Source organism: Scyliorhinus torazame, chromosome 1 (assembly GCF_047496885.1).
Source record: "Scyliorhinus torazame isolate Kashiwa2021f chromosome 1, sScyTor2.1, whole genome shotgun sequence".
Lineage (NCBI taxonomy): Eukaryota > Metazoa > Chordata > Chondrichthyes > Carcharhiniformes > Scyliorhinidae > Scyliorhinus > Scyliorhinus torazame.
In genome coordinates this window covers 417,068,067-417,095,527 of record NC_092707.1, presented here as the reverse complement: position 1 = coordinate 417,095,527, position 27,461 = coordinate 417,068,067, and the positions used below count along the sequence as shown (strand labels likewise).

General features: G+C 48.5%; 1 protein-coding gene across 1 annotated transcript; it reads right to left on the bottom strand.

Annotated features, from left to right (window-relative positions):
• LOC140411982 (uncharacterized) lies at nt 1-27,079 on the bottom strand. The gene is made up of 2 exons (XM_072500788.1): nt 26,500-27,079; nt 1-586 (listed from the first exon to the last, which is right to left on the bottom strand). Exons 1-2 carry the CDS (start codon nt 26,960-26,962, stop codon nt 99-101), a joined length of 951 nt encoding a protein of 316 aa, XP_072356889.1. The 5' UTR covers nt 26,963-27,079; the 3' UTR covers nt 1-98.
• Nucleotides 27,080-27,461: the final 382 nt, after the last annotated feature.

Here is a 27,461-nt window from a genome sequence, read left to right as displayed (position 1 = left end):
AATACTGGGGGGGGTGGAATATTGGGGGGACGGGGAGTACTTGGGGGGGACAGGGAATACTGGGGGGGAATACTGGGGGGGGGATATTCTGTATTTGTCTATGGTTTGTAAATGCGGTGAAATGTTGTGATTTTCTCCTCCAGCTCGCTGAGCTTTCTGTTGATGTTAAAATCACGAAGCCAATCGTCAAAGCCCTCCTCCTGGATGCAGGTGAAGATTTTGTCCAGAATGCTCTTCATCCCGACGATGCCGTAGAACGTTTCCACTGAACACTGACGGTTCAACATCTTCAGGAGTCCCTCCAGTTTGGTGATGTAACTGGCGTTGTCAGATATCTTTTCCCCCACAGCTAACAACAGGTCCACCTCTCCCTTCAAAGCCGCTAACTCGACTTCCTTCTCCCGCAGATTCGCTACACCCTCCACTCGCTTTAATTTCAGTTCCTTTATCTTCTCGTTGCCACATTCAAGAGCTTTCTCCTTTTGTTCGCAACCCGTCTTCAAAACCCCTTTGGCTTCAGTCGTATTTTTGATCAGCTCCTCACAACGTTCAATTTCTTTGGCAGCACCGAGAGCCATTGGGATTCCTGCAGGGGATGGAATGCAGAACCGAGTGAGATATCAGGGGGGCAGATATAAACCTCGCTAGAATGTTCAGTGAGGGGGGGGGGTGATCGTGTGGCAGAGGGGAGGGGGGGGCGGGGTGCTGCTGGTGGGGGACTGTTAACATTGAAAACAATGCAAATGTATAAAAATGAGATTCACGCCCTCATGATAGCGTTGGAGAGAAACAGGGAAAACCATGAAACTCGATCTCTCCAGCGAGAATTCCATTTCCTGATTCATGTGACGTTTTTAGCCAGTGCCCCAAATCCCACTGACAGCGCGTGCAGGCTGAGGATTGTCCCATACCTTCAGTGATGGGTCTGCAGTTCTGTGCTGGGGCCTGTGGTTCTGTGCTGGGGCCTGTGGTTCTGTGCTGGGGCCTGTGTTTCTGTGCTGGGACCTGTGTTTCTGTGCTGGGGCCTGCGTTTCTGTGCTGGGACCTGTGTTTCTGTGCTGGGGCCTGTGGTTCTGTGCTGGGGCCTGTGGTTCTGTGCTGAGGCCTGTGTTTCTGTGCTGGGGCCTGTGTTTCTGTGCTGGGACCTGTGTTTCTGTGCTGGGGCCTGTGGTTCTGTGCTGGGGCCTGTGTTTCTGTGCTGGGACCTGTGTTTCTGTGCTGGGGCCTGTGGTTCTGTGCTGGGGCCTGTGTTTCTGTGCTGGGGCCTGTGTTTCTGTGCTGGGGCCTGTGTTTCTGTGCTGGGACCTGTGTTTCTGTGCTGGGGCCTGTGTTTCTGTGCTGGGTCCTGTGTTTCTGTGCTGGGGCCTGTGTTTCTGTGCTGGGGCCTGTGTTTCTGTGCTGGGGCCTGTGTTTCTGTGCTGGGTCCTGTGTTTCTGTGCTGGGGCCTGTGTTTCTGTGCTGGGGCCTGTGTTTCTGTGCTGGGACCTGTGTTTCTGTGCTGGGACATGTGTTTCTGTGCTGGGGCCTGTGGTTCTGTGCTGGGGCCTGTGTTTCTGTGCTGGGGCCTGTGTTTCTGTGCTGGGACCTGTGTTTCTGTGCTGGGGCCTGTGGTTCTGTGCTGGGGCCTGTGTTTCTGTGCTGGGGCCTGTGTTTCTGTGCTGGGACCTGTGTTTCTGTGCTGGGGCCTGTGGTTCTGTGCTGGGGCCTGTGGTTCTGTGCTGGGGCCTGTGTTTCTGTGCTGGGGCCTGTGTTTCTGTGCTGGGGCCTGTGGTTCTGTGCTGGGGCCTGTGGTTCTGTGCTGGGGCCTGTGTTTCTGTGCTGGGACCTGTGTTTCTGTGCTGGGGCCTGTGTTTCTGTGATGCGTCCTGTGGTTCTGTGCTGGGGCCTGTGGTTCTGTGCTGGGGCCTGTGTTTCTGTGCTGGGGCCTGTGGTTCTGTGCTGGGGCCTGTGTTTCTGTGCTGAGGCCTGCGTTTCAGTGCTGAGGCCTGTATTTCTGTGCTGGGGCCTGTGTTTCAGTGCTGAGGTCTGCGTTTCGGAGCTGAGGACTTTATTCCAGTGCTGAGGCCTGCGTTTCAGTGCTGAGGCCTGCGTTTCAGTGCTGAGGCCTGCATTTCGGTGCTGAGGCCTGCGTTTCAGTGCTGAGGCCTGTGTTTCAGTGTGCAGGCCTCTGAGCAATAGCCAGGAAGTTAAAATGCTGGCTGTATGTATCAGACTCCACCCCCTCTGCCTCCCTCGCAGTTCCTCATTCTGTCTATCTCACAGTTTCTGTTCTCAGAGGTCGTGCCATTGCCGTTGCTGAGTACGCCACCTCCATTCAGCCCCTCATTTGTTTCCCCGCTGCTGAGGATACCCGCCCCCTCCCCACCCATCCCTGCCAATCTAGTTTAAACCCTCCCTTGTAGCACTGCCAAATCTGCCCCCAGGATATTGTTCCCCCTCCAGTTCAGATGCAACCCGTCCCTCTTAAACAGTCACCTCTGCCTCGGAAAAGATCCCAAAGAGCTAAGAATCGGAATGGGTGCTTCCTGCACCAATTCTTCAGCCAAGTATTCATCTGCCATAGCCTCCTGTTGTAACCCTCAGTGGCACTGGGAGGAATCCAGAGATCATCGCCCTCGAGGTCCTGCACCTTAACCTTTTTCCGAGCTCTCTATAATCACTCCTCAGGAACTCATCCCGACGTCTATTCCTGCCATTTGTGCCAACGGGCACAATGCCTGCCGGCTGCTCCCCCTCCGCCCCCAGTGCGGGCACAATGCCTGCTGGCTGCTCCCCCTCCCCCCCCAGTGCGGGCACAATGCCTGCGGGCTGTTCCCCCTCCCCCCCAGTGCGGGCACAATGCCTGCTGGCTGCTCCCCCTCCCCCCCCAGTGCGGGCACAATGCCTGCCGGCTGTTCCCCCTCGCCCCCAGTGCGGGCACAATGCCTGCCGGCTGCTCCCCCTCGCCCCCAGTGCGGGCACAATGCCTGCCGGCTGCTCCCCCTCGCCCCCAGTGCGGGCACAATGCCTGCCGGCTGCTCCCCCTCCGCCCCCAGTGCGGGCACAGTGCCTGCCGGCTGCTCCCCCTCGCCCCCAGTGCGGGCACAATGCCTGCCGGCTGCTCCCCCTCGCCCCCAGTGCGGGCACAATGCCTGCCGGCTGCTCCCCCTCGCCCCCAGTGCGGGCACAGTGCCTGCCGGCTGCTCCCCCTCGCCCCCAGTGCGGGCACAATGCCTGCCGGCTGCTCCCCCTCGCCCCCAGTGCGGGCACAGTGCCTGCCGGCTGCTCCCCCTCGCCCCCAGTGCGGGCACAATGCCTGCCGGCTGCTCCCCCTCGCCCCCAGTGCGGGCACAATGCCTGCCGGCTGCTCCCCCTCGCCCCCAGTGCGGGCACAATGCCTGCCGGCTGCTCCCCCTCGCCCCCAGTGCGGGCACAATGCCTGCCGGCTGCTCCCCCTCGCCCCCAGTGCGGGCACAATGCCTGCCGGCTGCTCCCCCTCGCCCCCAGTGCGGGCACAATACCTACCGGCTGCTCCCCCTCGCCCCCAGTGTGGGCACAATGCCTGCCGGCTGCTCCCCCTCCCCCCCCAGTGCGGGCACAATGCCTGCCGGCTGCTCCCCCTCCCCCCGAGTAAGAATGTAGCCGCTCCCAGATATCCTTGACCCAGGCACCCCGGAGGCAACACACCATCCTGGACTCCCGTTTACGGACACAACATCTCCCATCCGTCCCCCAAACTGTTGTGTCTCCTATCACTACGGCCCTGTCTATCTTTACCCTTTCCTGCTGTGCCCCAGAGCCACACTCATGCTCACACTCACATCCACACTCACACTCACGCTCACACTCACGCTCACACTCACACTCACATCCACATTCACACCCACACTCACACCCACACTCACATCCACACTCACATCCACACACACACTCACGCTCGCACACACATCCGCTCACACAATAACGCCCAGGCCCACACCCACACCCACACCCACACCCACACCCACACACACTCACACTCACACTCACACCCACACTCACACTCACACCCACATTCACACTCACAACCGCACACACAATCACACTCGCACTCGCGCTCACACCCACACTGACATCCACACTCACACTGACATCCACATTCACACTCACATCTGCACACACACTCACACTCACATTCACATTCACATTCATACTCACATCCACACTCACACTGCCACACACACACATACTCACACACACTCACTCCCTCAGTAACAAAATCACTCCCTCAGTAACACACACTCTATCAGTAACACACTCACTCCCTCAGTAGCACACTCACTCCCTCAGTAACACACTCACTGCCTCAGTAACACACTCACTCCCTCAGTAACAAAATCACTCACTCAGTAACACACACTCTCTCAGTAACACACACTCTCTCAGTATCACACTCACTCCCTCAGTAATACACTCACTGCCTCAGTAACACACTCACTCCATCAGTAACACACTCATTGGCTCAGTAACAAACTCACTCTCTCAGTAACACACTCACTCCCTCAGCAACACACTCACTCTCTCAGTAACACACTCACTCTCTCAGTAACACACTGACGCTCTCAGTAACACACTCACACTCTCAGTAACACACTCACTCCCGCAGTAACACACTCACTCTCTCAGTAACACACTCACTCTCTCAGTAACACACACACTCCCTCAGCAACACAGTCACTCTCTCAGTAACACACTCACTCCCTCAGTAACACACACTCACTCAGTAACACACTCACTCTCTCAGTAACACACTCACTCTCTCAGGTACACACACTCTCTCAGTAACACACTCACCCTCTCAGTAACACACTCACTCCCTCAGCAACACACTCACACTCTCAGTAACACACTCACTCTCTCAGGAGCAGACTCCCTCCCTCAGGAACACACTCAATCTCTCAGTTACACATTCTCTCCCTCAATAACAGACTCAGTCCCTCAGTAACTCAATCATAACCCTCAAGAACACACTCAATCTCTCATTTACACATTCTCTCCCTCAATAACAGACTCAGTCCCTCAGTAACTCACTCACACCCTCAGGAACACACTCACTCTCTCAGTAACACAGTCACCACCTCAGTAACACACTCACTCTCTCAGTAACACACTCAATCGCTCAGTAACATACTCACTCCATTAGTAACACACTCACTCTCTCAGTAACACACTCACTCCCTCAGTAACTCAATCACTCCCTCTGTAACACACTCACTCCATCGGTAACATACTCACTCTCTGAGTAACACACTCACTCCCTCAGTAACACACTCACTCTCTCAGTAACACATTCACTCTCTCAAGAAATCACTCACTCTCTCAGTAACATACTCACTCTCTCAGCAACTCACTCACTCCCTCAGTAACACACTCACTCTCTCAGCAACGCACTCACTCTCTCAGTAACACATTCACTCTCTCAAGAAATCACTCATTCTCTCAGTAACACACTCACTCCCTCAGTAACACACTCACTCTCTCAGTAACACACTCACTCTCTCAGCAACTCACTCACTCTCTCAGTAACACACTCAATCCCTCAATAACACACTCACTCCCCCAGTAACACACTCACTCCATCAGTAAGACACTCACTCCCTCAATAACACACTCACTCCCCCAGTAACACACTCACTCCCTCAGTAACACACTAGCTCCCTCAGTAACACACTCATCTCTCAGTAACACACTCACTCTCTCAGTAACAAACTCATTCTCTCAGTAACACACTCATTACATCAGTATCCCACTCACACACTCACTAACACAATCACTCCCTCAGTAACACACTCACTCCCTCGGGAACACACTAACTCTCTCGGTAACACACTCATCACCTCAGTAACACACACACTGCCTCAGTAGCACACTCACTCACTCTGCAAATCACTCACTCTCTCAGTAAATCACTCACTCTTTCAGAATCACACTCACTCCCTCAGTAGCACACTCACTCTCTCCATAACACACTCCCTCCCTCTGTAACATATTCACTCCCTCAGTAACACGCTCACTCTCTCAGGAACACACTCACTCTCTCAGTAACACACTCCCTCAGTAAATCACTCATTCTCTCAGCAACACACTCACTCTCTCAGTAACTCCCTCACTCCCTCAGTAACACATTCAATCTCTCAGTTACTCCTTCTCTCCCTCAATAACACACTCAGTCCCTCAGTAACACAATCACTCCCTCAGTAAAACACTCACTCCCTCAGAAACACACTCAGTCCCTCAGTAACACAATCACTCCCTCAGTAAAACACTCACTCCCTCAGAAACACACTCACTCCCTCAGTAACACAATCACTCTCCCCATAACACACTCCCTCGGTCTGCAACATATTCACTCCCTCGGTAACACACTCACTGCCTCAGTAGCACACTCACTCTCTCAGTAAATCACTCATTCTCTCAGCAACACACTCACTGTCTCAGTAACACACTCACTCTCTCAGCAACACACTCACTCCCTCAGTAACACACACTCCCTCAGCAACACACTCACTCCCTCAGTAACACACTCACTCCCACAATAACACACTCACTCTCTTAGTAACACACTCACTCCCTCAGTAACACACTCACTCTCTCAGTAACACACTCACTCCCTCAATAACACACTCACTCTCTTAGTAACAAACTCACTCCCTCAGTAACACACTCACTCTATCAATAACACACTCACTCTCTCAGTAACAAACTCACTCCCTCTGCAACATATTCACTCCCTCAATAACACACTCACTCTCCCAGTAACACACTCACTCCCTCTGCAACATATTCACTCCCTCAATAACACACTCACTCCCTCAGTAATACACTCACTCTCTCAGTAACACACTCACTCCCACAATAACACACTCACTCTCTTAGTAACACACTCGCTCTATCAGTAACACACTCACTCTCTCAGTAACACACTCACTCCCTCAATAACACACTCACTCTCTTAGTAACACACTCACTCCCACAGTAACACTCTCACTCTCTCAGTAACACACTCACTCCCACTATAACACACCCACTCTCTTAGTAACACACTCACTCCCTCAGTAACACACTCACTCCCTCAGTAACACACTCACTCTCTCAGGAACACACTCACTCCATCAATAACACACTCACTCTCTTAGTAACAAACTCACTCCCTCAGTAACACACTCACTCTCTCAATAACACACTCACTCTCTCAGCAACACACTCACTCCTCAGTAACACACTCATTCCCTCAGTAACACAATCACTCTCTCAGTAACACACTCACTCCCTCAATAACACACTCACTCTCTCAGTAACTCACTCACTCCCTCTGCAACATATTCACTCCCTCAGTAACACAGTCACTCTCCCAGTAACACACTCACTCCCTCAGTAAATCACTCATTCTCTAAGTAACACACTCACTCTCTCAATAACACACTCACTCCCTCAGCAACACAATCACTCCCTCAATAACGCACTCACTCTCTCAGTAACACACTCACTGCCTCAGTAACACACTCACTCTCTCAGTAACACACTCACTCTCGCAGTAACACACTCACCCTCGCAGTAACACATTCACTGCCTCAGTCACACACTCACTTTCTCAGTAACACACTCACTCTTGCAGTAACACACTCACTCTCGCAGTAACACAATCACTCTCTCAGTAACACACACACACTCTCAGTCACACACTCAATCTCCCAGTAACACACTCACACCCTCAGTAACACAATCTCTCCCTCAATAACACACTCAATCTCTCAGTTACACATTCTCTCCCTCAGTAACACACTAACTCCCTCAGTAACGCACTCACTCTCTCAGTAACAAACTCACTCTCTCAGTCACACACTCAATCTCCCAGTAACACACTCACACCCTCAGTAACACAATCTCTCCCTCAATAACACACTCAATCCCTCAATAACACACTCACTCCCTCAGTAACGCACTCACTCTCTCAGTAACAAACTCACTCTCTCAGTAACACACTCACTACATCAGTATCCCACTCACACACTCACTAACACAATCACTCCCTCAGTAACACACTCACTCCCTCGGGAACACACTAACTCTCTCGGTAACACACTCATCACCTCAGTAACACACACACTGCCTCAGTAGCACACTCACTCACTCTACAAATCACTCACTCTCTCAGTAAATCACTCACTCTATCAGAATCACACTCACTCCCTCAGTAGCACACTCACTCTCCCCATAACACACTCCCTCCCTCTGTAACATATTCACTCCCTCAGTAACACACTCACTGCCTCAGTAACACACTCACTCTCTCAGTAACACACTCCCTCAGTAAATCACTCATTCTCTCAGCAACACACTCACTCTCTCAGTAACACACTCACTGCCTCAGTAACACACTCACTCTCTCAATAACACACTCACTCTCTCAATAACACACTCACTCTCTCAGTAACTCCCTCACTCCCTCAGTAACACATTCAATCTCTCAGTTACTCCTTCTCTCCCTCAATAACACACTCAGTCCCTCAGTAACACAATCTCTCCCTCAGTAAAACACTCACTCACTCAGAATCACACTCACTCCCTCAGTAACACACTCACTCTCCGCTTAACACACTCCCTCACTCTGCAACATATTCACTCCCTCAGTAACACACTCACTGCCTCAGTAGCACACTCACTCTCTCAGTAAATCACTCATTCTCTCAGCAAAACACTCACTCTCTCAGTAACACACTCACTCTCTCAGCAACACACTCACTCTCTCAGTAACACACTCACTCCCTCAGTAACACACACTCCCTCAGCAACACACTCACTCTCTCAGTAACACACTCACTCCCACAATAACACACTCACTCTCTTAGTAACACACTCACTCCCTCAGTAACACACTCACTCTCTCAGTAACACACTCACTCCCTCAATAACACACTCACTCTCTTAGTAACAAACTCACTCCCTCAGTAACACACTCACTCTCTCAATAACACACTCACTCTCTCTGTAACACACTCACTCCCTCTGCAACATATTCACTCCCTCAATAACACACTCACTCTCCCAGTAACACACTCACTCCCTCTGCAACATATTCACTCCCTCAATAATACACTCACTCCCTCAGTAACACACTCACTCTCTCAGTAACACACTCACTCCCACAATAACACACTCACTCTCTTAGTAACACACTCACTCCCTCAATAACACACTCACTCCCCCAGTAACACACTCACTCCATCAGTAACACACTAACTCCCTCAGTAACACACTCACTCTCTCAGTAACGCACTCACTCTCTCAGTAACCAACTAACTCTCTCAGTAACACACTCACTACATCAGTATCCCACTAACACGCTCACTAACACAATCACTCCCTCAGTAACACACTCACTCCCTCGGGAACACACTAACTCTCTCGGTAACACACTCATCACATCAGTAACACACACACTGCCTCAGTAGCACACTCACTCACTCTGCAAATCACTCACTCTCTCAGTAAATCACTCACTCTCTCAGAATCACACTCACTCCTTCAGTAGCACACTCACTCTCCCCATAACACACTCCCTACCTCTGTAACATATTCACTCCTTCAGTAACACACTCACTGCATCAGTAACACACTCACTGCCTCAGTAACACACTCACTCTCTCAGTAACACACTCAATGCCTCAGTTACACACTCACTCTCTCAATAACACACTCACTCTCTCAGTAACTCCCTCACTCCCTCAGTAACACATTCAATCTCTCAGTTACTCCTTCTCTCCCTCAATAACACACTCAGTCCCTCAGTAACACAATCACTCCCTCAGTAAAACACTCACTCCCTCAGAATCACACTCACTCCCTCAGTAACACAATCACTCTCCCCATAACACACTCCCTCCCTCTGCAACATATTCACTCCCTCAGTAACACACTCACTGCCTCAGAAGCACACTCACTCTCTCAGTAAATCACTCATTCTCTCACCAACACACTCACTGTCTCAGTAACACACTCACTCTCTTAGTAACAAACTCACTCCCTCAGTAACACACTCACTCTATCAATAACACACTCACTCTCTCAGTAACAAACTCACTCCCTCTGCAACATATTCACTCCCTCAATAACACACTCACTCTCCCAGTAACACACTCACTCCCTCTGCAACATATTCACTCCCTCAATAACACACTCACTCCCTCAGTAATACACTCACTCTCTCAGTAACACACTCACTCCCACAATAACACACTCACTCTCTTAGTAACACACTCGCTCTATCAGTAACACACTCACTCTCTCAGTAACACACTCACTCCCTCAATAACACACTCACTCTCTTAGTAACACACTCACTCCCACAGTAACACTCTCACTCTCTCAGTAACACACTCACTCCCACTATAACACACCCACTCTCTTAGTAACACACTCACTCCCTCAGTAACACACTCACTCCCTCAGTAACACACTCACTCTCTCAGGAACACACTCACTCCATCAATAACACACTCACTCTCTTAGTAACAAACTCACTCCCTCAGTAACACACTCACTCTCTCAATAACACACTCACTCTCTCAGCAACACACTCACTCCTCAGTAACACACTCATTCCCTCAGTAACACAATCACTCTCTCAGTAACACACTCACTCCCTCAATAACACACTCACTCTCTCAGTAACTCACTCACTCCCTCTGCAACATATTCACTCCCTCAGTAACACAGTCACTCTCCCAGTAACACACTCACTCCCTCAGTAAATCACTCATTCTCTAAGTAACACACTCACTCTCTCAATAACACACTCACTCCCTCAGCAACACAATCACTCCCTCAATAACGCACTCACTCTCTCAGTAACACACTCACTGCCTCAGTAACACACTCACTCTCTCAGTAACACACTCACTCTCGCAGTAACACACTCACCCTCGCAGTAACACATTCACTGCCTCAGTCACACACTCACTTTCTCAGTAACACACTCACTCTTGCAGTAACACACTCACTCTCGCAGTAACACAATCACTCTCTCAGTAACACACACACACTCTCAGTCACACACTCAATCTCCCAGTAACACACTCACACCCTCAGTAACACAATCTCTCCCTCAATAACACACTCAATCTCTCAGTTACACATTCTCTCCCTCAGTAACACACTAACTCCCTCAGTAACGCACTCACTCTCTCAGTAACAAACTCACTCTCTCAGTCACACACTCAATCTCCCAGTAACACACTCACACCCTCAGTAACACAATCTCTCCCTCAATAACACACTCAATCCCTCAATAACACACTCACTCCCTCAGTAACGCACTCACTCTCTCAGTAACAAACTCACTCTCTCAGTAACACACTCACTACATCAGTATCCCACTCACACACTCACTAACACAATCACTCCCTCAGTAACACACTCACTCCCTCGGGAACACACTAACTCTCTCGGTAACACACTCATCACCTCAGTAACACACACACTGCCTCAGTAGCACACTCACTCACTCTACAAATCACTCACTCTCTCAGTAAATCACTCACTCTATCAGAATCACACTCACTCCCTCAGTAGCACACTCACTCTCCCCATAACACACTCCCTCCCTCTGTAACATATTCACTCCCTCAGTAACACACTCACTGCCTCAGTAACACACTCACTCTCTCAGTAACACACTCCCTCAGTAAATCACTCATTCTCTCAGCAACACACTCACTCTCTCAGTAACACACTCACTGCCTCAGTAACACACTCACTCTCTCAATAACACACTCACTCTCTCAATAACACACTCACTCTCTCAGTAACTCCCTCACTCCCTCAGTAACACATTCAATCTCTCAGTTACTCCTTCTCTCCCTCAATAACACACTCAGTCCCTCAGTAACACAATCTCTCCCTCAGTAAAACACTCACTCACTCAGAATCACACTCACTCCCTCAGTAACACACTCACTCTCCGCTTAACACACTCCCTCACTCTGCAACATATTCACTCCCTCAGTAACACACTCACTGCCTCAGTAGCACACTCACTCTCTCAGTAAATCACTCATTCTCTCAGCAAAACACTCACTCTCTCAGTAACACACTCACTCTCTCAGCAACACACTCACTCTCTCAGTAACACACTCACTCCCTCAGTAACACACACTCCCTCAGCAACACACTCACTCTCTCAGTAACACACTCACTCCCACAATAACACACTCACTCTCTTAGTAACACACTCACTCCCTCAGTAACACACTCACTCTCTCAGTAACACACTCACTCCCTCAATAACACACTCACTCTCTTAGTAACAAACTCACTCCCTCAGTAACACACTCACTCTCTCAATAACACACTCACTCTCTCTGTAACACACTCACTCCCTCTGCAACATATTCACTCCCTCAATAACACACTCACTCTCCCAGTAACACACTCACTCCCTCTGCAACATATTCACTCCCTCAATAATACACTCACTCCCTCAGTAACACACTCACTCTCTCAGTAACACACTCACTCCCACAATAACACACTCACTCTCTTAGTAACACACTCACTCCCTCAATAACACACTCACTCCCCCAGTAACACACTCACTCCATCAGTAACACACTAACTCCCTCAGTAACACACTCACTCTCTCAGTAACGCACTCACTCTCTCAGTAACCAACTAACTCTCTCAGTAACACACTCACTACATCAGTATCCCACTAACACGCTCACTAACACAATCACTCCCTCAGTAACACACTCACTCCCTCGGGAACACACTAACTCTCTCGGTAACACACTCATCACATCAGTAACACACACACTGCCTCAGTAGCACACTCACTCACTCTGCAAATCACTCACTCTCTCAGTAAATCACTCACTCTCTCAGAATCACACTCACTCCTTCAGTAGCACACTCACTCTCCCCATAACACACTCCCTACCTCTGTAACATATTCACTCCTTCAGTAACACACTCACTGCATCAGTAACACACTCACTGCCTCAGTAACACACTCACTCTCTCAGTAACACACTCAATGCCTCAGTTACACACTCACTCTCTCAATAACACACTCACTCTCTCAGTAACTCCCTCACTCCCTCAGTAACACATTCAATCTCTCAGTTACTCCTTCTCTCCCTCAATAACACACTCAGTCCCTCAGTAACACAATCACTCCCTCAGTAAAACACTCACTCCCTCAGAATCACACTCACTCCCTCAGTAACACAATCACTCTCCCCATAACACACTCCCTCCCTCTGCAACATATTCACTCCCTCAGTAACACACTCACTGCCTCAGAAGCACACTCACTCTCTCAGTAAATCACTCATTCTCTCACCAACACACTCACTGTCTCAGTAACACACTCACTCTCTCAGCAACACACTCACTCCCTCAGTAACACACACTCACTCAGCAACACACTCACTCTCTCAGTAACACACTCACTCCCACAATAACACACTCACTCTCTTAGTAACACACTCACTCCCTCAGTAACACAGTCACTCTCTCAGTAACACACTCACTCTCTCAATAACACACTCACTCTCTCAGTAACACACACACTCCCTCTGCAACATATTCACTCCCTCAATAACACACTCACTCACTCAGTAACACACTCATTCCCTCTGCAACATATTCACTCCCTCAATAACACACTCACTCCCTCAGTAACACACTCACTCTCTTAGTAACACACTCACTCCCTCAGTAACACACTCACTCTCTCAGTAACACACTCTCTCGCTCAATAACACACTCACTCTCTTAGTAACACACTCACTCCCACAGTAACACTCTCACTCTCTCAGTAACACACTCACTCCCACAATAACACACTCACTCTCTTAGTAACACACTCACTCCCTCAGTAACACACTCACTCTCTCAGTAACACACTCACTCTCTCAATAACACACTCACTCTCTCAGTAACACACTCACTCCCTCAGTAACACAATCACTCTCTCAGCAACACACTCACTCCCTCAATAACACACTCACTCCCACAATAACACACTCACTCTCTCAGTTACTCACTCACTCCCTCTGCAACATATTCACTCCCTCAGTAACGCACTCACTCTCCCAGTAACACACTCACTCTCTCAGTAAATCACTCATTCTCTCAGTAACACACTCACTCTCTCAATAACACACTCACTCCCTCAGCAACACAATCACTCCCTCAGTAACGCACTCACTCTCTCAGTAACACACTCACTGCCTCAGTAACACACTCACTCTCTCAGTAACACACTCACTCTCGCAGTAACACACTCACCCTCGCAGTAACATACTCACTGCCTCAGTAACACACTCACTCTCTCAGTAACACACTCACTCTCGCAGTAACACACTCACTCTCGCAGTTACACACTCACTCTCTCAGTAACACACACACACTCTCAGTCACACACTCAATCTCCCAGTAACACACTCACACCCTCAGTAACACAATCTCTCCCTCAATAACACACTCAATCTCTCAGTTACACATTCTCTCCCTCAGTAACACACTAACTTCCTCAGTAACGCACTCACTCTCTCAGTAACAAACTCACTGTCTCAGTAACACACTCACTACAGCAGTATCCCACTCACACACTCACTAACACAATCACTCCCTCAGTAACACACTCACTCCCTCGGGAACACACTAACTCTCTCGGTAACACACTCATCACCTCAGTAATATACAAACTGCCTCAGTAGCACACTCACTCACTCTGCGTATCACTCACTCTCTCAGTAAATCACTCACTCTCTCAGAATCACACTCACTCCCTCAGTAGCACACTCACTCTCCCCATAACACACTCCCTCCCTCTGTAAAAATATTCACTCCCTCAGTAACACACTCACTGCCTCAGTAACACACTCACTGCCTCAGTAACACACTCACTCTCTCAGTAACACACTCACTGCCTCAGTAACACACTCACTCTCTCAGTAACACACTCCCTCAGTAAATCACTCATTCTCTCAGCAACACACTCACTCTCTCAGTAACACACTCACTGCCTCAGTAACACACTCACTCTCTCAATAACACACTCACTCTCTCAATAACACACTCATTCTCTCAGTAACTCCCTCACTCCCTCAGTAACACATTCAATCTCTCAGTTACTCCTTCTCTCCCTCAATAACACACTCAGTCCCTCAGTAACACAATCACTCCCTCAGTAAAACACTCACTCCCTCAGAATCACACTCACTCCCTCAGTAACACACTCACTCTCCGCATAACACACTCCCTCCCTCTGCAACATATTCACTTCCTCAGTAACACACTCACTGCCTCAGTAGCACACTCACTCTCTCAGTAAATCACTCATTCTCTCAGCAACACACTCACTCTCTCAGTAACTCATTCACTCTCTCAGCATCACACTCACTCCCTCAGTAACACACACTCCCTCAGCAACACACTCACTCTCTCAGTAACACACTCACTCCCACAATAACACACTCACTCTCTCAGTAACACACTCACTCCCTCAATAACACACTCACTCTCTTAGTAACACACTCACTCTCTTAGTACCAAACTCACTCCCTCAGTAACACACTCACTCTCTGAGTAACACACTCACTCTCTCAATAACACACTCACTCCCTCAGGAACACACACTCCCTCAGCAACACACTCACTCCCTCAGTAACACACTCACTCCCACAATAACACACTCACTCTCTTAGTAACACACTCACTCTCTTAGTAACAAACTCACTCCCTCAGTAACACACTCACTCTCTCAATAACACACTCACTCTCTCAGTAACACACTCACTCCCTCTGCAACATATTCACTCCCTCAATAACACACTCACTCTCCCAGTAACCCACTCACTCCCTCTGCAACATATTCACTCCCTCAATAATACACTCACTCCCTCAGTAACACACTCCCTCTCTTAGTAACACACTCACTCCCACAGTAACACTCTCACTCTCTCAGTAACACACTCACTCCCACAATAACACACTCACTCTCTTAGTAACACACTCACTCCCTCAGTAACACACTCTCTCTCTCAGTAACACACTCACTCTCTCAATAACACACTCACTCTCTCAGTAACACACTCACTCACTCAGTAACACACTCACTCTCCCTGTAACACACTCACTCTCTAAGTAAATCACTCATTCTCTCAGCAACACACTCACTCCCTCAGTAACACACTCATTCCCTCAGTAACATAATCACTCTCTCAGTAACACACTCACTCCCTCAATAACACACTCACTCTCTCAGTAACTCACTCACTCCCTCTGCAACATATTCACTCCCTCAGTAACACACTCACTCTCCCAGTAACACACTCACTCTCTCAGTAAATCACTCATTCTCTCAGTAACACACTCACTCTCTCAATAACACACTCACTCCCTCAGTAACACAATCACTCCCTCAGTAACGCACTCACTCTCTCAGTAACACACTCACTGCCTCAGTAACACACTCACTCTCTCAGTAACACACTCACTCTCGCAGTAACACACTCACCCTCGCAGTAACACACTCACTGCCTCAGTAACACACTCACTCTCGCAGTAACACACTCACTCTATCAGTAACACACACACACTCTCAGTCACACACTCAATCTCCCAGTAACACACTCACACCCTCAGTAACACAATCTCTCCCTCAATAACACACTCAATCTCTCAGTTACACATTCTCTCCCTCAATAACACACTCACTCCCTCAATAACACACTCACTCACTCAGTAACCATCACTCCCTCAATAACACACTCATACTCTCAGTAACACACTCACTCCCTCAATAACACACTCACTCTCTCAGGAACACACTCACTCCCTCAATAACACACTCATTCCCTCAATAACACACTCACTCTCTCAGTAACACACTCCCTCCCTCAGTAACACACTCACTCCATCAGTAACAGACTCACTCTCGCAGTAACACACTCACTCCCTCAGTAACACACTCACTCCCTCAATAACACACTCACTCCATCAGTTACACACTCACTCTCTCAGTAACACACTCACTCCCTCAATAACACACTCACTCCATCAGTAACACACTCACTCTCTCAGTAACACAACCACTCCCTCAGTAACACACTTACTCTCACAATAACACATTCACTCTCTCAATAACACACTCACATTCCCTCAGTAACACACACACACTCAGTTACACACTCACTCAGCCAGTAACACACTCACTCCCTCAGTAACACACTCACTTCATCAGTAACAGACTCACTCTCGCAGTCACACACTCACTCCCTCAGTAACACACTCACTCCCTCAATAACACACTCACTCCATCAGTAACACACTCACTCTCTCAGTAACACACTCACTCCCTCAATAACACACTCACTCCATCAGTAACACACTCACTCTCTCAGTAACACAACCACTCCCTCAGTAACACACTTACTCTCACAATAACACATTCACTCTCTCAATAACACACTCACATTCCCTCAGTAACACACACACACTCAGTTACACACTCACTCAGCCAGTAACACACTCACTCCCTCAGTAACACAATCACTCCCTCAGTAACACACTCACTCCCTCAGCATCACACTCACTCCCTCGGTAACACACTCACTCTCCCCATAACACACTCCCTCCCTCTGTAACATATTCACTCCCTCAGCAACACACTCACTGCCTCAGTAACACACTCATTGTCTCAGTAACACACTCACTCTCTCAGGAACACACTCACTCTCTCAGTAACACACTCACTCGCTCCGTAACACACTCACTCTCTCAGGAACACACTCACTTTCTCAGTAAATCATTCACTCTCTCAGTAACACACTCACTCGCTCAGTAACACACTCACTCCCTCAGTAACACATTCACTCTCTTAATAACACACTCACTCCCTCAGTAACACACTGAATCTCTCAGTTACACATTCTCTCCCTCAATAACACACTCACTCCCCCAGTAACACACTCCCTCCCTCTGTAACATATTCACTCCCTCAGCAACATGCTTGCCTTCATTGGCCGGAGCATTGAATCTAAGAATTGGCAAGTCATGTTGCAGCTTAATAGAACCTTAGTTAGGCCACACTTGGAGTATAGTGTTCAATTCTGGTCGCCACACTACCAGAAGGATGTGGAGGCTTTAGAGAGGGTGCAGAAGAGATTTACCAGAATGTTGCCTGGTATGGAGGGCATTGGCTATGAGGAGAGGTTGAATAAACTTGGTTTGTTCTCACTGGAACGAAGGAGGTTGAGGGGCGACCTGATAGAGGTCTACAAAATTATGAGGGGCATAGACAGAGTGGATAGTCAGAGGCTTTTCCCCACGGTAGAGGGGTCAATTACTAGGGGGCATAGGTTTAAGGTGCGAGGGGCAAGGTTTAGAAGAGATGTACGAGGCAAGTTTTTTACACAGAGGGTAGTGGGTGCCTGGAACTCGCTACCGGAGGGAGTGGTGGAAGCAGGGACGATACTGACATTTAAGGGGCATCTTGACAAATATATGAATAGGATGGGAATAGAGGGATACGGACCCAGGAAGTGTAGAAGATTTTAGTTAGTCGGGCAGCATGGTCGGCACAGGCTTGGAGGGCCGAAGGGCCTGTTCCTGTGCTGTACATTTCTTTGTTCTTTGTTGTTCTTTGTAACACACTCACTCTCTCAGTAATAGAAAAAGCATAGAAAAATACAGCACAGAACAGGCCCTTCGGCCCACGATGTTGTGCTGAACTTTTGTCCTAGATTAATCATAGATTATCATTGAATTTACAGTGCAGAAGGAGGGCATTCGGCCCATTGAGTCTGCACCAGCTCCTGGAAAGAGCACCCTACCCAAACTCAACACCTCCACCCAACACCAAGGGCAATTTTGGACACTAAGGGCAATTTATCATGGCCAATCCACCTAACCTGCACATCTTTGGACTGTGGGAGGAAACCGGAGCACCCGGAGGAAACCCACGCAGACACGGGGAGGACGTGCAGACTCCGCACAGTCAGTGACCCAAGCCGGAATCAAACCTGGGACCCTGGAGCCGTGAAGCAATTGTGCTATCCACAATGCTACCGTGCTGCCCTTAAGAACAAATTAATCTACAGTATATCATTCTACCGTAATCCATGTACCTATCCAATAGCTGCTTGAAGGTCCCTAATGTTTCCGACTCAACTACTTCCACAGGCAGTGCATTCCATGCCCCCACTACTCTCTGGGTAAAGAACCTACCTCTGACATCCCCCCTATATCTTCCACCATTCACCTTAAATTTATGTCCCCTTGTAATGGTTTGTTCCACCTGGGGAAAAAGTCTCTGACTGTCTACTCTATCTATTCCCCTGATCATCTTATAAACCCCTATCAAGTCGCCCCTCATCCTTCTCCGCTCTAATGAGAAAAGGCCTAGCACCCTCAACCTTTCCTCGTAAGACCTACTCTCCATTCCAGGCAACATCCTGGTAAATCTCCTTTGCACCTTTTCCAAAGCTTCCACATCCTTCCTAAAATGAGGTGACCAGAACTGTACACAGTACTCCAAATGTGGCCGTACCAAAGTTTTGTACAGCTGCATCATCACCTCACGGCTCTTAAATTCAATCCCTCTGTTAATGAACGCGAGCACACCATAGGCCTTCTTCACAGCTCTATCCACTTGAGTGGCAACTTTCAAAGATGTATGAACATAGACCCCAAGATCATAAGACCATAAGACATAGGAGCGGAAGTAAGGCCATTCGGCCCATCGAGTCCACTCCACCATTCAATCATGGCTGATTTCAACTCCATTTACCCGCTCTCTCTCCATAGCCCTTAATTCCTCGAGAAATCAAGAATTTATCAACTTCTGTCTTAAAGACACTCAACGTCCCGGCCTCCACCGCCCTCTGTGGCAATGAATTCCACAGACCCACCACTCTCTGGCTGAAGAAATTTCTCCTCATCTCTGTTCTAAAGTGACTCCCTTTTATTCTAAGGCTGTGCCCCCGGGTCCTAGTCTCCCCTGCTAATGGAAACAACTTCCCTACATCCACCCTATCTAAGCCATTCATTATCTTGTAAGTTTCTATTACATCTCCCCTCAACCTCCTAAACTCCAATGAATATAATCCCAGGATCCTCAGACGTTCATCGTATGTTAGGCCTACCATTCCTGGGATCATCCGTGTGAATCTCCGCTGGACCCGCTCCAGTGCCAGTATGTCCTTCCTGAGGTGTGGGGCCCAAAATTGCTCACAGTATTCTAAATGGGGCCTAACTAATGCTTTATAAAGCTTCAGAAGTACATCCCTGCTTTTATATTCTAAGCCTCTTGAGATAAATGATAACATTACATTTGCTTTCTTAATTACGGACTCAACCTGCAAGTTTACCTTTGGAGAATCCTGGACTAGGACTCCCAAGTCCCTTTGCACTTCAGCATTATGAATTTTGGCACCGTTTAGAAAATAGTCCATGCCTCTATTCTTTTTTCCAAAGTGCAAGACCTCGCACTTGCCCACGTTGAATTTCATCAGCCATTTCTTGGACCACTCTCCTAAACTGTCTAAATCTTTCTGCAGCCTCCCCACCTCCTCCATACTACCTGCCGCTCCACCTATCTTTGTATCATCAGCAAACTTAGCCAGAATGCCCCCAGTCCCGTCATCTAGATCGTTAATATATAAAGAGAACAGCTGTGGCCCCAACACTGAACCCTGCGGGACACCACTCGTCACCGGTTGCCATTCCGAAAAAGAACCTTTTATCCCAACTCTCTGCCTTCTGCCTGACAGCCAATCGTCAATCCATGTTAGTACCTTGCCTCGAATACCATGGGCCCTTATTTTACTCAGCAGTCTCCCGTGAGGCACCTTATCAAAGGCCTTTTGGAAGTCAAGATAGATAACATCCATTGGCTCTCCTTGGTCTAACCTATTTGTTATCTCTTCAACAAACTCTAACAGGTTTGTCAGGCACGACCTCCCCTTACTAAATCCATGCTGACTTGTCCTAATCCGACCCTGCACTTCCAAGAATTTAGAAATCTCATCCTTAACAATGGATTCTAGAATCTTGCCAACAACCGAGGTTAGGCTAATTGGCCTATAATTTTCCATCTTTTTCCTTGTTCCCTTCTTGAACAGGGGGGTTACAACAGCGATTTTCCAATCCTCTGGGACTTTCCCTGACTTCAGTGACTTTTGAAAGATCATAACTAACGCCTCCACTATTTCTTCAGCTATCTCCTTTAGAACTCTAGGATGTAGTCCATCTGGGCCCGGAGATTTCTCAATTTTTAGACCTCTCTGCTCCTCCACATTGCCAAGAACTCTATTAAACTCCCTCTGTTAATGAACGCGAGCACACCATAGGCCTTCTTCACAGCTCTATCCACTTGAGTGGCAAGTTTCAAAGATGAATGAACATAGACCCCAAGATCTCTCTGCTCCTCCACATTGCCAAGAACTCTACCGTTAACAGTGTATTCCGCATTCATATTTGTCCTTACAAAATGGACAACATCACACTTTTCAGGGTTAAACTCCATCTGCCACTTCTCAGCCCAGCTCTGCATACTATCTATGTCTCTTTGCAGCCGACAACAGCCCTCCTTATTATCCACAACTCCACCTATCTTCGTATCGTCTGCAAATTTACTGACCCACCCTTCGACTCCCTCATCCAAGTCATTAATGAAAACCACAAACAGCAGAGGACCCAGAACTGATCCCTGCGGTACGCTACTGGTGACTGGGATCCAGGCTGAATATTTGCCATCCACCACCACTCTCTGACTTCTATCAGTTAGCCAGTTTGTTATCCAACTGGCCAAATTTCCCACTATCCCATGCCTCCTTACTTTCTGCAGACGCCTACCATGGGGAACCTTATCAAATGCCTTACTAAAATCCATGTACACTACATCCACTGCTTTACCTTCATCCACATGCTTGGTCACCTCCTCAAAGAATTCAATAAGACTTGAAAGGCAAGACCTACCCCTCACAAATCCGTGCTGACTATCCCTAATCAAGCAGTGTCTTTCCAGATGCTCAGAAATCCTATCCTTCAGTACCCTTTCCATTACTTTGCCTACCACCGAAGTAAGACTAACTGGCCTGTAATTCCCAGGGTTATCCCTAGTCCCTTTTTTGAACAGGGGCACGACATTCGCCGCTCTCCAATCCCCTGGTACCACCCCTGTTGACAGTGAGAACGAAAAGATCATTGCCAACGGCTCTGCAATTTCATCTCTTGCTTCCCATAGAATCCTTGGATATATCCCGTCAGGCCCGGGGGACTTGTCCATACTCAAGTTTTTCAAAATGCCCAACACATCTTCCTTCCTAACAAGTATTTCCTCGAGCTTACCAATCTGTTTCACACTGTCCTCTCCAACAATATGGCCCCTCTCATTTGTAAATACAGAAGAAAAGTACTCGTTCAAGACCTCTTCTATCTCTTCAGACTCAATACACAATCTCCCGCTACTGTCCTTGATCGGACCTACCCTCGCTCTAGTCATTCTCATATTCCTCACATATGTGTAAAAGGGCTTGGGGTTTTCCTTGATCCTACCCGCCAAAGATTGTTCATGCCCTCTCTTAGCTCTCCCAATCCCTTTCTTCAGTTCCCTCCTGGCCATCTTGTATCCCTCCAATGCCCTGTCTGAACCTTGTTTCCTCAGCCTTACATAAGCCTCCTTCTTCCTCTTAACAAGACATTCAACCTCTCTTGTCAACTATGGTTCCCTCACTCGACCATCTCTTCCCTGCCTGACAGGGACATACATATCAAGGACACGTAGTACCTGTTCCTTGAACAAGTTCCACATTTCACTTGTGTCCTTCCCTGACAGCCTATGTTCCCAACTTATGCACTTCAATTCTTGTCTGACAACATCGTATTTACCCTTCCCCCAATTGTAAACCTTGCCCTGTTGCACACACCTATCCCTCTCCATTACTAAAGTGAAAGTCACATGAATTGTGGTCACTATCTCCAAAATGCTCGCCCACTAACAAATCTATCACTTGCCCTGGTTCATTACCAAGTACCAAATCCAATATTGCCCCTCCTCTGGTCGGACAATCTACATACTGTGTTCGAAAAGCTTCCTGGACACACTGCACAAACACCACCCCGTCCAAACTATTTGATCTAAAGAGTTTCCACTCAATATTTGGGAAGTTAAAGTCACCCATGACTACTACCCTGTGACTTCTGCACCTTTCCAAAATCTGTTTCCTAATCTCTTCCTCCACATCTCTGCTACTATTGGGGGGCCTATAGAAAACTCCTAACAAGGTGACTGCTCCTTTCCTATTTCTGACTTCAACCCATACTACCTCAATAGGGTGATACTCCTCGAACTGCCTTTCTGCAGCTGTTATACTTTCTCTAATTAACAATGCCACCCCCCCCCCCCCACCTCTTTTACCACCCTCCCTAATCTTATTGAAACATCTATAACCAGGGACCTCCAACAACCATTTCTGCCCCTCTTCTATCCAAGTTTCCGTGATGACCACTACATCGTAGTCCCAAGTACCGATCCATGCCTTAAGTTCACCCACCTTATTCCTGATGCTTCTTGCGTTGAAGTATAGACACTTCAACCCATCTCCGTGCCTGCAAGTACTCTCCTTTGTCAGTGTTCCCTTCCCCACTGCCTCATTACACGCTTTGGCGTCCTGAATATCGGCTACCTTAGTTGCTGGACTACAAATTTGGTTCCCATTCCCCTGCCAAATTAGTTTAAACCCTCCCGAAGAGTACTAGAAAACCTCCCTCCCAGGATATTGGTGCCCCTCTGGTTCAGATGCAACCCGTCCTGCTTGTACAGGTCCCACCTTCCCCAGAATGCGCTCCAATTATCCAAATACCTGCAGCCCTCCCTCCTACACCATTCCTGCAGCCACGTGTTCAACTGCACTCTCTCCCTATTCCTAGCCTCGCTATCACGTGGCACCGGCAACAAACCAGAGATGACTACTCTGTCTGTCCCGGCTTTTAACTTCCAGCCTAACTCCTTAAACTCGTTTATTACCTCCACACCCCTTTTCCTACCTACGTCGTTGGTACCAATGTGCACCACGACTTCTGGCTGCTCCCCCTCCCCCTTAAGGATCCTGAAGACACGATCCGAGACATCCCTGACCCTGGCACCCGGGAGGCAACATACCTTCCGGGAGTCTCGCTCGCGACCACAGAATCTCCTATCTATTCCCCTAACCATTGAATCTCCTACAACTATTGCTTTTCTATTCTTCCCCCTTCCCTTCTGAGCCCCAGAGCCAGACTCAGTGCCAGAGACCTGGCCGCTAGGGCCTTCCCCCGGTAGGTCATCCCCCCCAACAGCATCCAAAACGGTATACTTTTTTTCATAGAATTTCATAGAATTTACAGTGTAGAAGGAGGCCATTCGGCCCATCGAGTCTGCACCAGCTCTAGGAAAGAGCACCCGACCCAAGGTTAACGCCTCCACCCTATCCCCATAACCCAGTAACCCCACCCAACACTAAGGGCAATTTTGGAGACTAAGGGCAATTTATCAAGGCCAATCCACCTAACATGCACATCTTTGGACTGTGGGAGGAAACCGGAGCACCCGGAGGAAACCCACGCACACACGGGGAGGATGTGCAGACTCCGCACAGACAGTGACCCAAGCCGGAATCGAACCTGGGACCCTGGAGCTGTGAAGCAATTGTGCTATCCACAATGCTACCATGCTGCCCGTTTTGAAGGGGAACGGCCACGAGGGATCCCTGCACTGTCTGCCTGTTTGTTTTCTTTCCCCTGACTGTAACCCAGCTATTCCTGTCCTGTACCTTGGGTGTGGTTACCTCTCTGTAACTCTTCTCAATCACCCCCTCTGCCTCCCGGATGCTGCGAAGTTCATCCAGCTTCAGCTCCAGTTCCCTAACACGGTCTTTGAGGAGCTGAAGTTGGGTGCACTTCCCGCAGGTATAGTCAGCGGGGACACTGGTGGCATCCCTCACATCCACATCCTACAGGAGGAGCATGCAACTGGCCTAGCCTCCATCCCCTCTTACCTCACAGAATATAGCTGCTGTGTGGACTAACTAGATCTCCGCCCTTCGACTCTGCTCCCAGTCAGCTGCACTCTCTGTAAACTCCTGGCTCTCTTCTCGCTCTTTGCGGAAATGTCTCGCAGTAACACACTCACTCTCTCAGTAACACATTCACTCTCTCAGTAACACACTCACTCTCTCAGTAACACACTCACTCTCGCAGTAACACACTCACTCTCGCAGTAACACACTCACTCTCTCAGTAACAAACTCTCTCTCTCAATAACACACTCACTCTCGCAGTAACACACTCACTCTCGCAGTAACACACTCACTCTCGCAGTAACACACTCACTCCCTCAGTAACACATTCACTCTCTCAGTAACACACTCACTCTCTCAGTAACACACTCACTCTCGCAGTAACACACTCACTCTCTCAGTAACAAACTCTCTCTCTTAATAACACACTCACTCTCGCAGTAACACACTCACTCTCTCAGTAACACACTCACTCCCTCAGTAACACACTCACTCTCTCCGTAACACATTCACTCTCTCAGTAACACACTCACTCTCGCAGTAACACACTCACTCTCTCAGTAACACACTCACTCTCGCAGTAACACACTCACTCTCGCAGTAACACACTCACTCTCTCAGTAACACACTCACTCCCTCAATAACACACTCACTCTCGCAGTAACACACTCACTCTCGCAGTAACACACTCACTCTCTCAATAACACACTCACTCCCTCAATAACACACTCACTCTCTCAGTAACACACTCACTCTCTCAGTAACACACACACTCTCTCAGTAACACACTCACTCTCGCAGTAACACACTCACTCCCGCAGTAACACTCTCACTCCCTCAGTAACACACTCACTCTCTCAGTAACACACTCACTCTCGCAGTAACACACTCACTCTTTCAGTAACACACTCACTCTCGCAGTAACACACTCACTCTCTCAATAACACACTCACTCCCTCAATAACACACTCACTCTCGCAGTAACACACTCACTCTCGCAGTAACACACTCACTCTCTCAATAACACACTCACTCTCTCAGTAACACACTCACTCTCGCAGTAACACACTCACTCTCGCAGTAACACACTCACTCTCGCAGTAACACACTCACTCCCTCAATAACACACTCACTCTCTCAGTAACACACTCACTCTCTCAGTAACACACTCACTCTCTCAGTAACACACTCACTCTCGCAGTAACACACTCACTCCCTCAATAACACACTCACTCTCTCAGTAACACACTCACTCTCGCAGTAACACTCTCACTCCCTCAGTAACACTCTCACTCCCTCCGCACTCGGTGTGAGTATCAGCGTCAGATTGAGGGGAACAGTGCACGCCCCGCTCTCGGCCTCTTGGTATTGTGTCGAGTTTGGAGATTGTTAGATTTAAATTCACTGATCTTACCTATGAATGGGATGATGATCAATCCTATTCCCACATTGCGAAGGGTTGTCTTCCCTGCTTTCTGAGCTTTCATGCGGTTCAGAATATCTTCTGTGCGCAAGATGTTGGCCCGAATCTCCTGAACACTATCCTTTGTCTTCTCTTTTTCAATCTCCTGTGATACTAAATCCTTTTCCACTTGCTGCAGGTTTTTTTTCTGCTCATGTACCTCATCCTGGAGGTCCTTCAGGATGGAGTCCTGACTGTCACTGTCCACACCATCTCTGATCTTCTTTACTTCTGTTGATGCTTCCTGCATTTGGGTTTGAGTGATTTCCAGCTCAGCTCTCAGTCTCTCCTCCTCACTCTCACTCAGGTTACGCCCATCAGCACAGATGGCGATATCAGTGAGAGACACAACTGACGTTAGTGCTTTTAAATAGCGGGGTAAGACTTTTTGCTTGAATTTCTTCTGATATTCCATTTTTTGTGCTGATAGCTGTTGCGTGGGACACTTTTTACTCCAGCAAGTCCTGAGGAGCAGGTCCTGAAGTCCTCGTAAGGAGTGACAGCGATCTCTCTCTCTCTCTCTTTCTCTCTCTGTAGTCCAACAGCCCGAGGCAAGGACAGTGAGATCAGGATGTGGTGTAGCTGCGTAATGGGAGGAGCATTTCTACAGAGCGTAACGACGAAGCAGATCAGATATCAACTGGAAGAAATTCTTCACATCTAGAATTTGGTCCAACCAACCTCAGTACTCTTCATGTCTTCACTCTGTTTGAGCCAGTTCTTTAATTCATTAACTCCCAATAGATCTCATTGATTTCCACCTTATCATTGATCATAGAATTTACAGTGCAGAAGGAGGCCATTCGGCCCATCGAGTCTGCACCGGCTCTTGGAAAGAGCACCCTACCCAAGGTCAACACCTCCACCCTATCCCCATAACCCAGTAACCCCACCCAACACTAAGGGCAATTTTG